At 38.3% G+C, this 13406-nt stretch overlaps 1 protein-coding gene across 1 annotated transcript; it reads left to right on the top strand.

Moving 5' to 3' along the window:
- Positions 1-3608: 3608 nt before the first annotated feature.
- OR7A53 (olfactory receptor family 7 subfamily A member 53) lies at positions 3609-4583 on the top strand. Its single transcript, XM_038565369.1, has one exon. The coding sequence runs from the start codon at positions 3615-3617 to the stop codon at positions 4581-4583; it is 969 nt and encodes a 322-aa protein (XP_038421297.1). The 5' UTR covers positions 3609-3614.
- Positions 4584-13406: the final 8823 nt, after the last annotated feature.

The raw sequence follows: 13406 nt of genomic DNA, 5'->3' as shown, positions 1-13406 counted from the left end.
CCTTCCACTACCCCTTGTTCATTTCCCAGAGTTAGGAGTCTCTCATGCTTTGTCACCCTCTCTGATTTTTGTCTTCTTGTTTTTGTTTTTGCAGTTGTGTTGTTTCTCTATATAAGTTTTGCTTGTTCATATAAATTGTAATTTATCACCCTCTAGTATACAGACCAAAATACACTCAGAACCAAGAGGATCACCATCTTGGTCAACTCTGTGAGACTATATTCTCTTTCCCCCACCACTTCCTCCTAATTTCTTTAAGGTTTTTACTATTTTTTTAATTTGTTTTTCATTTTTATGGTCTTTTCCTTTCTTTCTTTCTTTCTTTTTAATTTTTTGGTCCCTGACCTCTTTGTAATTATCTAGGATGTATTTTATTTAGTTCATGGTTGGTATTTTTGACTCTGCTCACTCATACAACCATACTTCACTGGAAAAAATGACTAGAAGGAAGAATTCACCAGAAAAGAAAGAACCAGAAGTAATACTCTCTTCAACAGATCTAATGTATATGGCTTTAAGTAATATGCCAGAGATAGAATTCAGGATTACAATTATAAAATTACTGGTGACTCATGATAAAAGCAAAAAAGAGTCTAGAGATTCTCTTACTGCAGAATTGAGATCTAATCAGGCCTAAATTAGAAATACTGTAACTGAGATGCAGTCTAAACTTGGTGCTCTGACAGCTAGGGTTAATGAGTCAAAGAGAGTGAATGACATGGAATACAAGTTGTTGGGGGGAAAAGGAAGCTGAGGAAAAGAGAGGAAAACAACTAAAAGCCCATGAGGAGAGACTGCAGGAACTAAGTGATTGTTTGAGAAAGAATAATACTCATTTTATTGGGATTCCAGAGGATGTGGAGAGAGGACCAGAAAGTATGTTTGAACAAATGATGACTGAGAACTTCCCTAATCTGGAGAAGGAAACAAGCATTCATATCCAAGAGGTAGAGAAGACCCCCCAAAACAGACAAAACCCAATCAACACCCCAACATATAATAGTGAAGCTTACAAATTTCAGAGATACAGAGAGAATCCTAAAAGCAGCTCAAGACAAGAGAGCTGCTAATTTATATGGGGAGAAATATCAGATTAACAGCAGACCTATCCACAGAGACCTGGCAGGCCAGAAAGAGCTGGCAGGATATATTCAGGGTACTAAATGAGAAAAACATGCAGCCAAGAATACTATATTCAGCAAAGCTGTCATTCAGAATAGAAGGAGAGATAAAGAGCTTCTAGTATAGGCAGAAATTGAAAGAATATGTGACCACTAAAGCAGCCTGTAAGAAATATTAAGGGGGAACCTGTAAGCAAAGAGGGATCCCAAGGAAACAATCTGCAGAAACAGGGAGTGTATAGATGATACTATGTCACTAAACCCATATCTTTCAATAGTTACTCTGAACGTGAATGGACTAAATGATCCAATAAAAAAAAACACAGGATATTGGACTGGATAAAAAGCAAGACCCATCTATATGCTGTCTACAAGAGACTCATTTTAGACCTAAGGGCACCTTCATACTGAAAATGAAGTGGGAGGAGAACCATTTGCCATGCAAATGGTCCTCTAAAGAAAGCCAGGGTAGCAATCCTCATATTGGATTTTAAGCCAAAGACTTAATAAGAGATGAAGAGGGAACACTGTATCACACTTAAAGAGTCTGTCCAACAAGAAGACCTAACAATTATGAATATTTATGCCCCTTATGTGGAAGCAGCCAATTATATCAATAACCAAAATAATGAGATTTTTTTTTGTTGTCTTCTCTTTTTTTGTATATGTTTATTGGAGTTCAATTTGCCAACATATAGTATAACACCCAGTGCTCATCCCGTCAAGTGTCCCCCTCAGTGCCCATCACCCAGTCACCCCATCCCCCCGCCCATATCCTCTTCCAATACCCCTTTGTTTCCCAGAGTTAGGAGTCTCTCATGTTCTGTCACCCTCTCTCATATTTCCCCCTCATATTGTTGTCTTCTTGAACCACCACTAAATTTGAGCAAATATTTATGTACTTGTCACCATGTTCATTGTTAGATGCCCCCTGATTATTGTATTCCATAAATTCTATGCCTATTCTGCAGCTAGCAGCATTCCTTTTTTAAAAAGGGTTTTATTTATTCATTTGAGAGAAAGAGCACACATGAGAGCAAGAGAGAGTACAAGCAGAAGGGAGGGGTAGAAGGAGAGGGACAAGGAGACTCCGCATGGAGTAGGGAGCCAAAACTGGGGCTCACTCCCTGGACCCTGGCATCATGACCTGAGCCAAAGCCAGATGCTTAACCCACTGAGCCACCCAGGCACCTGCTAGCAGCATTTCAAATGCAGTTGACCGATTATTGTTTATTGACTTTTGGTTGATTATATTGCCCATAAAAAGTTTTAAATTTATATAGGTAAATATGTCAGTCCATTGGAAGCTGGCTAATTTGAATGTCAGGTAGCATTTTACATTGTTTGGGGGAAGGATCTCTAATCCAACAGCCTGAGTTACTGTCACTCCAGCTTCATCATGGAGGCTAGGAGTGAGGAGTCATGGTAAGAACACAGCCCAGGGACCAATGATCTGGAGTGTATGTCTGCACACATGCATGCATGCAAGAGCACATGCGCATGTATACATGTACCTTGTGGAGTGAGAACAGTCTTCAGAGCAGGGATACATAGTCTAATATATTCCAAAGTGACTCTTACAATACATAGGCCAGAACTCAATCACCAGATGGTACTCAGGAGGGACTCTATTTCAAAATCCAGGACTTTTTTGCAAATAGATTATAAAATACAAAAAGTGTGTAATGTTCTGTATGTTAGTAAATTGAACACCAATAAAAAATAAATTAAAAAAAATAAAAAGAAAAAAAAGTGTGTAATGTGAGTGAATGACCAGCAGCAAAGTGATCTATTTCTTTAAAATTGCCTGAAACCATCCCTCATCATTCTCCTACTTATTCCCCTTCCCATGCTTGCTTCCTTTTGTGGATTTGAGTAGCTCAAAGTAGTATAATCCTCAGGACCTCTACAGAGGCCATTCCCTCTTCCAGCACACAGTTCCCCAGACATGTTCACGGCTCCTGCCCCCTCTTCTATGGGGTCTCTGTTCAAAGGTCACCTTGTTTACTGGTCTTGCCTGAACTCCAATTACAAAATAACACTCATATCCCCTCTCTCCTTGATACCTGCTCTAATTCTCTTCATAGCACTTGACACCTGCTAATGTATTATTAATATTTTTATATGTTTCCATTCTCTTTCCATCATTGGATTATACTGGCTTTTGATTTTCAGGATCCCAAACTCATCACCAAGACATTGCCTGGAGAATGTTTGACCCTCAATACATATTCCTCAAATGTACAAAAGATATTTCTAATAAAGCAGTAGCATGTATGACCTCTGTGGGGGAAGGTGGGTAATGAGAATAAATGCCTAATCAGAGATAAAACGAAGGGGGGGAATCTCTTCAAGGAGACAGTCCCTACACAAGATACAGAAATTAACTTCTCGATGGTAAAATAGAAATTATCATATTTCAGCCATGTGAGCCACGCACTTCATGTAATAATTAATTTCTTTTTCTTCTTCCCTGGGAGTCAGTGCAACCACATGAAACCAGCCAATGCTACACGAATGTCAGAATTCCTTCTTCTAGGGTTTTCAGAGGAACCAGAACTTCAGCCCCTCATATTTGGGCTTTTCCTATCCATGTACCTGATCACTGTGTTTGGAAACCTGCTCATCATCCTGGCCATCAGCTCTGAATCCCATCTCCACACCCCCATGTACTTCTTCCTTGCCAACCTGTCCTTGGTGGACATCTGTTTCACCTCCACCACTGTCCCAAAGATGCTGTGGAACATCCAGACTCAGAGCAAAGTCATCACCTATGCAGGCTGCATCACACAGATGTATTTTTTCATAATCTTTTCAGGTTTGGACATCTATCTCCTGGCTGTGATGGCTTATGACAGGTTTGTGGCCATTTGTCAACCTCTACACTACATGGCCATCATGAACACCAGGCTCTGTGGACTGCTGGTTCTGGTATCCTGGACCACGAGTGTCTTGCATTCCTTGTTACAAACCTCAATGGTGTTGCGGCTGTCCTTCTGTACAGAGGTGGAAATCCCCCACTTTTTCTGTGAACTCAATCAAATGATCCAACTTGCCTGTTCTGACACCTTTCTTAATAATGTGGTAATGTATTTTGCAGCTATGTTGCTGGCTGGTGGTCCCCTCACTGGGATCCTTTACTCGTATTCTAAGATTGTTTCCTCCATTTGTAGAATCTCATCAGCTCAGGGCAAGTATAAAGCTTTTTCCACCTGTGCATCTCATCTCTCAGTTGTCTCCTTATTTTTTTGTACTAGCCTAGGAGTGTACCTTAGCTCTGCTGCTACCCAGAGCTCCCACGCAAGTGCAGTGGCCTCAGTGATGTACACAGTGTTCACACCCATGCTGAACCCGTTCATCTATAGCTTGAGGAACAATGACATAAAGACAGCTCTGAAAAGAATCATTGGGGCTCCAGTGATACTGGGGCTGAAGGTGTGCCCAAGATTGCAGGGCTCATAGGGTCAGAGCCAGGAACTGTCATTCTTTGATCAGACTGGGGAAGTAGAATCAGCTCCTTGTATTTATTTCCTGGAATTTCCATTTGTTTGAATTCAATTTCTCCATACATTTAATTAACTTACTTTATTAATATTCTGCTCTGTCTGATAAATTGCAATAGCAGAGTAATCATGAAATCTGTCCCCAAATTTCAGTACAAATGCTTTTCCCTATAGGGAAAAGCAGATTTTTATAGTTTCTCTCAGTTCTGGTTGCTTTTATAATTGTATCTGTTCACTAAGACTGCATAACCAGCTATTCTGAAAACATGTATCTTCACATAACACCTTTATTATTGAATGAGATTGTCTGGTAGGGAGTTGTTCTGATCTATTCTGAACTACTTATCAGTCCCTACATTGTGTTCCTAAAGGTCACCCATGACGTTGTGTGGGGCTGTAGTTCATGTCTTTCTTCAACTAACAGATGATATTTATTTCCTTTATATATGGAGGTTAATCTTACAGCTTATTGAAAAAGTAAGTTACCAAATATAAATCACATTAATTTAATTTTGCTATTTCTATATCATATATCACACTTTGCCTTTTCCCAGTGATAAGACATTTCTCCCATCTCTATCAGGTGTGACCCAGCTACATGTCCTTTTGATCCAATGTGAGTCATAAACCATTAGAATTTTAAATTCTAACTAATTTTTGTAGCATAGTTACATACAGTAAACTGCACATATATGAAATGTATAATTTTCCAAAGGGGATTACTGGTGCCATAGTTGAATTATGCATACGGACTGTATGGGTCCATTTTTAAGAAAATGCCCAGGAAGTTTTATTTATATTTTTCTGTTATTGTGTGGAGGTTCCTCAAACAGTTAAAAATATACCTGCCCTACGACCCAGCAATTGCACTGTTGGGGATTTACCCCAAAGATACAAATGCAATGAAACGCCGGGACACCTGCACCCCGATGTTTCTAGCAGCAATGGCCACGATAGCCAAACTGTGGAAGGAGCCTCGGTGTCCAACGAAAGATGAATGGATAAAGAAGATGTGGTTTATGTATACAATGGAATATTACTCAGCTATTAGAAATGACAAATACCCACCATTTGCTTCAACGTGGATGGAACTGGAGGGTATTATGCTGAGTGAAGTAAGTCAGTCGGAGAAGGACAAACATTATATGTTCTCATTCATTTGGGGAATATAAATAATAGTGAAAGGGAAAACAAGGGAAGGGAGAAGAAATGTGTGGGAAATATCAGAAAGGGAGACAGAACGTAAAGACTGCTAACTCTGGGAAACGAACTAGGGGTGGTAGAAGGGGAGGAGGGCGGGGGGTGGGAGTGAATGGGTGACGGGCACTGGGTGTTATTCTGTATGTTAGTAAATTGAACACCAATAATAAAAAAAAAATAAAAATAAAAATAAAAAAAAAAAAAAAATAAAAAAAAAAAAAAAAAAATAAAAATATTACTCACCTGGACATCCATTTCCTTATTACTGAAGGTAATGTAGAACTTGAAATGAATGTTGTGAGAAATAAAATGTTGGATACACTTTTTTTAGTCCAAAGAAAACATTTGAGAGTGAGGAACGTGTGTATGTACATGAATGTGTTCACATGCACATGTTTCTTTCAAATAAATATGCTCACACAAATGTGTGCACATATACACACACTGGATTATAATCCCATCTGTCCTGTTGAAAGAAAAGTTGAAAGTTGCAGAAAACGAAATGAAAAGGAATGTTTCCATAAATGTGAAATAGAAAAAATGTAGAAATTTTGACAAAAATATTTAAAGTAGAATGAGTGATTTGTATTAAAAAAATTTACAGCAGGGTACCTGGATGGTGCAATCAGTTGAGCATCTAACTCTAAGTTTCAGCCCAGGTCACAGGGTCATGGGATCAACCCCCACATCAGTCTCCAGACTCAGTGAGGAGTCTGCTTGAGTTTCTCTCTCCCTCTAACCATCCCCTCTCTCTCTCAAATTAATAAATCATTTTTTTAAATTTAGGGTGAGTTAGTTTTAATAATTAATTACTTTCCCCTTTTTGTATATTTTTTATTGGAGTTCGATTTGCCAACATATAGTGCTCATCCTATCAAGTGCCCCTCTCAGCGCCTGTCAACCAGTCACCCCACCCCCCTGCTCACCTCCCCTTCTACTACCCCTTGTTCATTTCCCAGAGTTAGGAGTCTTTCATGGTTTATCACCCTCTCTGATTTTTCCCACTCATTTTCTCTCCTTTCCCCTATAATCTGTTTCACTATTTTTTATATTCCCCATATGAGTGAAACCATATGATGATTGTCCTTCTCGAATTAACTTACTTCACTCAGCATAATACCCTCCAGTTCCATCCACATCAAAGCAAATGATGTGTACTCGTCATTTCTAATGGCTGAGTAAAAATAGAGCTACCCTATGACCCAGCAATTGCACTACTGGAGATTTACCCCAAAGACACAGATGCAGTGAAAAGCTGAGACACCTGCACCCCAATGTTTATAGCAGCAATGTCCAAATTGCCAAACTATGGAAGGAGCCTCGGTTTCCATCAAAAGATGAATGGATAATGAAGATGTGGTATATATATACAATGGAATATTACTCAGGAATTAATTATATTCCTATCCTAATGCTCCAAAGGCCTCAAAACTAAAGCCATATTTACATTTATGCACTAGGAAATTTTCTGTACCATCGAATAGGGCTGAATATCTCCAAATCAACTCCAATTTCTCTCCTTAATTTGGAATTACAACACAAAATGTCTTGGCCAAAGAGAAGTTAACTGAATGCTTTGAGAGGCTTAAACCCAGTTCCTGTGAACAATATCTTATTGGATAAATATCTGTATTGGATTATTTTCACTCTCGTAACAAATATCCATACTCCCAATTCAAAACAAATAATTCTCTGAAAGTTCTAGAGATCAGAAGCATAAAAGAGGTGTCATTGGCCTAAAATAATGATGGTTGTGGGTCAGGATCCTTCTGCATGCTCTGGAAGAGAGCATCCCCTTTCTTGCTCCTATGTCCAGTGCCCCCCACATTCCTTGGCTCGTGGCCTTTCCTCAATCTGCAAAACCAGCACAACAGTAGCTTCATATGTCTGACTCCATTCTTCTTCCTCACTCTTCCACATTTAGAGGACCATTGTGATTGTACTAGTTCAATATGGATAATCCATATTATCTTCTTATTGTAAGATAATGACTAGTAGCTTTATTCAATCTGCTGTCTTAATTGCCCACTTAAGTAAGCTAACATTTTCAAAGGTTCTTCAGGATGACACCTTTTGGAGGCCCTTCTTGTGCCTACTACAAAGTCTTTTTCATATAAATTATTTGATGTCCATCAAGAGCCCTTCTAATTAAAAAAAATTGAGCACAGAATTTTTCACCACCCAAATATTGAGTATAAAACTCTTCTTTTTCAAATATCTACAAGGAAGATTCCTGGTGGAGACAACCTAAAACTACCTACATGTGACTCTAACACAGAACCACAGCCTTGCTCTCAAACTGTGTTCACCAGACCAGGACCTGTAGCATCAACACCACCTGGGGGCTTATTAGCAATGCAGAGTCTCCAAGGACATCTGAAGAGCTCAATACTTTAAACATCTACTCTTGGTTTTTGCTCAGGTCATGATTAAGGTCATGTGATGGAGCCCAATGTTGGGCTCTGCCCTCAGCACCAAGTCAACTTGACATTCTCCTTCTCCCTCTCTCTCTCCTTCTCTGCCTTCTCCTGCTCTTGCTCTCTTTCTCTCTCTCTCTAAATAAAAAAAATTAATTAACTAATTAGTTAATTAAAACTTTTTAAAAAGTGCAGTCTCTGGACCCACTGGACAACTGATGAGTCAGAATTTGCATTTTAGGATAAAGAAGATGTGGTTTATGTATACAATGGAATATTACTCAGCTATTAGAAATGACAAATACCCACCGTTTGCTTCAACGTGGATGGAACTGGAGGGTATTATGCTGAGTGAAGTAAGTCAGTCGGAGAAGGACAAACATTATATGTTCTCATTCATTTGGGGAATATAAATAATAGTGAAAGGGAAAATAAGGGAAGGGAGAAGAAATGTGTGGGAAATATCAGAAAGGGAGACAGAACGTAAAGACTGCTAACTCTGGGAAACGAACTAGGGGTGGTAGAAGGGGAGGAGGGCGGGGGGTGGGAGTGAATGGGTGACGGGCACTGGGTGTTATTCTGTATGTTAGTAAATTGAACACCAATAAAAAAAAATAAAGAAAAAAAAAAAAGAATTTGCATTTTAACTACAAACTTTGCTGATTTGTATGCACAATGAAGGTAGAGAAGACCTGGTCTAGAATCCTATTTCTCCCCTTCTCACTATTGACACTAGGGCTGGATAGTCACTTTCCTGGGTGCTGGCCTATGGGTTACAGCTGTCTGGTAGCAGCCCCTCAGACATGGCCAATGATCCCAGTTGAGAACCACCATGTCAGAATTTCATAATTTTAATTTCAGCATTCTGACAGATCTGGCAGATCTATTTTTAACTCTTTGAGGAACTTCCACAGTTTTCCAGAGTGGCTGCATCAGTTCGCATTCCCACCAACAGGGCAAGAGGGTTCCCTTTTCTCCTCATCCTCTCCAACATTTGTGGTTTCCTGCCTTGTTAATTTTCCCCATTCTCACTGGTGTGAGGTGGTATCTCATTGTGGTTTTGATTTGTATTTCCCTGATGGCAAGTGATGCAGAACATTTTCTCATGTGCTTGTTGGCCATGTCTATGTCTTCCTCTGTGAGATTTCTCTTCATGTCTTTTGCCCATTTCATGATTGGATTGTTTGTTTCTTTGCTGTTGAGTTTAGTAAGTTCTTTATAGATCTTGGATACTAGCCCTTTCTCTGATAGGTCATTGCAAATATCTTCACCCATTCTGTAGGTTGCTTTTAGTTTTGTTGACTGTATCTTTTCTGTGCAAAAGCTTCTTATCTTGATGAAGTCCCAATAGTTCATTTTTGCTTTTGTTTCTCTTGCCTTAATGGATGTATCTTGCAAGAAGGCAATTTACACGTTTAATGCAATCCTTATCAAAATATCATGGACTTTCTTCAGGGAGTTGGAACAAATTATTTTAAGATTTGTGTGGAATCAGAAACCACCCCAAATAGCCAGGGGAATTTTAAAAAAGAAAACCATAGCTGGGGGCATCACAATGCCAGATTTCAGGTTGTACTACAAAGCTGTGGTCATCAAGATAGTGTGGTACTGGCACAAAAACAGACACATAGATCAATGTAACAGAATAGAGAATCCAGAAGTAGACCCTCAACTTTATGGCCAACTAATATTCAACAAAGGAGGAAAGACTTACCCACTGGAAAAAAGACAGTCTCTTCAATAAATGGTGCTGGGAAAATTGGACATCCACATGCAGAAGAATGAAACTAGACCACTCTCTTTCACCATACACAAAGATAAACTCAAAATGGATGAAATATCTAAATGTGAAACAAGATTCCATCAAATCCTAGAGGAGAACACAGGCAACACCCTTTTTGAACTTGGCCATGGATATAACTTTAAATCAAGGTTGTGGTCAAGTGCTGAGAAGTTTAGACCTCTGAAAATAGGAGAATAATTAATGGAGAAAAAGTATGAAAACTGAATTCACCTGATGTACAATGGGGTCTCCTAGGAACAGAGAATTAGCCAGGAATATTTCCATTCTGTCCAGACTAGTATACCCAGGAGAAATCACGCACTTAAAGGCTGGAGCGCCAAGAGAGAAATGTGCTTAATGAGCAACGTGGGGAACTGTAAATACCTCTTCTGCTACAGAATCTCAGAGTGTGTATTTTGGTTGGACAGAACATCATTGTTGCTTTTGTAGTCATAAGTCTGGCTAGGAGACCAATGCATGAGACCTTCCCGCTGTCTTGTCGGGGGCAGAGTTTAATCTCCATCATCAACTATCCAGGGAGGAATTGTGACTTGCAAAGGGAAAACTTGCTCTCTGAGTTCACATGCAGGTGAGTTCAATAGCCCAACAGACACTGCAGGAGAGGATCAGGGGGATCTGAAGGCAAGAACTTGTACCTGAGGCCACTGAGAATCCATTCAGCATAGCCCAGAATGCAGAGATCACTGCAGTTGTTTGCTGGCTTTACCAGCAAATGAGTGTATTTATTTAGGATGCTGAAAATAAAAGTAAACCTTGCAATCAGAAGTGCAGTATCAATGTTGACAATTGGATCATATTAATGAAAGCTAGTTAAAAGGAATGGGGAGGCATAATATGCTTCCAGTAAAAGAGTGCAAGGATTTTTCTCATTAACAGGAACCACAAATAGGATATTAGCTGTGGAGAGAGATACAGTGAAGTGAGGACATGTCCTTTTATTTGAAGACAGGGCATCTTAAACTATGCTTCCACATAGATGAGAAAGATCCAGACCAAGCCATGATTGCAAATACATCCTTGCCATTGTGGTGTGTGAAACATACACACATTATCTTCTCTCATTCTGAGAACTCACATGAAAAAACTATATGAAATAGATAAAAGTGGGTATGCTAATGAGCTTTAGTTTGCATTATTTTAGAACTTGTGAGGCTGACTGTATTTGTGGGTTTGTTGGTCATTTGGTAGCTTCTTTTAAGAATTTTTCTATGCATGTCCTTTGTTTTTGGATAGTGTTATAACAGTGGGGTGTTTTTTCTCTTTTTTGTATATTTTTTTAATTAGAGTTTGATTTGCCAACATATAATATAATACCCAGTGCTCATCCCGTCAAGTGCCCCTCTCAGTGCCTGTCACCAAGTCACTCCATGGTTTTTTTTTTTCTTTTTTAAAATTTTGATAATTGGGGTGCCTGGCTGACTTGGTCAATGAGGCATGCAACTCTAGATCTCAAGGTTGTGAGTTTGAGTCTCATGCAGTGTATAGAGATTGCTTTAAAATAAAATCTTTTTAAAAATAAATAAAATAAAACTGTGATCCATTATAACAAAGAATTGGAGTTTTTATACAAACTGTTGGCCATTTAGTTATTTTATGTCTGTGTAAATGTATTTGTGGGGAATTTGTGAAAGGTTATGAATTTCATGTGGTCAAATCTAGTCAGTGATATTGGGCTCTCAATTGCTGAATTTTTTGTTGTGGTGGTACAATTGACATATAACATCCCTATTAGTTTTGGATATAAAACATAATGATTTCATACTTGTATACATGACAAAATGATCACCACACTTGTTACCATGCGTTGTCACAAAGTCCTTACCTTATGATGAGATCTTTTAAACTCTACTCTCTTGGTGACTTTCCAATCTATGATGCTATTATTCACTGTAATCACCACACTGCACATTCTGTCTCATGCGTTGCTTTGTCATTTTCTTTTTTCTTACTAAGAGTTGAGCAGACATTTTAATATTCTTCATGTGTCAGTCTTTGCTATACATGAAAAAGAAATTGCTTCATCCTTAGCAGTGATAAATTACCCTTTATACATGTTTATGCCTTGTTTTCATATCTTGGTTATTCCTTAGTGTTTTTTGGACTTTTGTGATTGGATCTGTTTCTGGAGGTTGTGTCTGTATTTTTAATATTTATAGCTGCCTTCAGATAGTTTCCCCAGCATTCCACATTTTCCTATTTCCGCCAACAAAATTAGAGAGTACCCCTTTCACTGACAGATTAGAAGTTCCAGCCCCAATCAACGTGGCAACTCTTCATTGGCTTTCTTAGCTGATGGGCATGAGAAAGAAATCTTACTTGTTTTTTCTAACTATCACCACCTTGAGAAAGATTCATATATTAGATCCCCATTCATTTGTCCATTATTATCATTATTGTTGTCCATATATTTCATGCCTGTTTCTCACAGCTACATTTCAAATGATTTTTACAAAATTGTTATTATTAAACCGATTTTTGGTTTGGTATTATTGATCTTTAAAAAATGTTAAGTTGATAAAGTTAAATATGTCTTCCTTTTTGTTTCTGATTTTCTCACCTTAATAATGATGGTTTTGCCCACCTATAGATTTTTATGTACACTTTTTTATATGTTCATTTACAATATTTTATTTACTTTTACACCGGTATCTTTAATCCCTCTGTTTTCCTTAAGAGTGAATAAGATATGGAACCACCTCATTTCCTTCCGGACAGCCCTTTGTGCCCATTTTCATTCAACAATCCAGTCTTTTCTAATTGAAGTACAACCTTCTCATCTATCCATGTCTATTGTGACCTAATTCCTAACTCATTCAACAAATAATTACAGAACAATCAGTATGTGCCAGAAAGTTCTAGATACATTTTATGATATATTCTCTTATGTCGAGGTCTTCACTACTAATTGATGTTGATATTATTGAGTGTGTGGTATGTCATGTTCAGTTTGTTTTTGACGTTCCTTTTAGTTTTAATACAGTTGTGTAAAATTACTGTAGTTAACAGGTTTATCTCCTTGCCATTCTTCTTGTTCTATAGCATCTCATTTTCTTAAGTGTATTTATATAAAAGCACTTAAGACACATATACTCCCATAGTTTGGGAAAAAACAAAAGTGAACAATGTAGATGACATGTCTGCTCACTTGGTACTGCACGTAATGGCAAATACAAAGTGCCATAAAATAAATATGTATGTCATGTAAGGTCCCTATGGAAAAATCACACAGAGAAGCAATCTTGCATAAGAGGATAGATTGTCATGGTGAGTGCAGGAGGTAGAGAGCTGAATCTGAGGCAAAGACTGGAACCAAGACTTGTCAAAAAGATCAAACCTCAAAGAACAAGAATAACAAAGAAAA

Source organism: Canis lupus, chromosome 20 (assembly GCF_011100685.1).
Source record: "Canis lupus familiaris isolate Mischka breed German Shepherd chromosome 20, alternate assembly UU_Cfam_GSD_1.0, whole genome shotgun sequence".
NCBI lineage: Eukaryota > Metazoa > Chordata > Mammalia > Carnivora > Canidae > Canis > Canis lupus.
This window is presented reverse-complemented; position numbering and strand designations above follow the sequence as displayed.

Excerpts from the sequence above, each read along its gene's own strand:
- OR7A53 (XM_038565369.1), top strand. The coding sequence starts at position 3,615 with ATGAAACCAGCCAATGCTACACGAATGTCAGAATTCCTTCTTCTAGGG.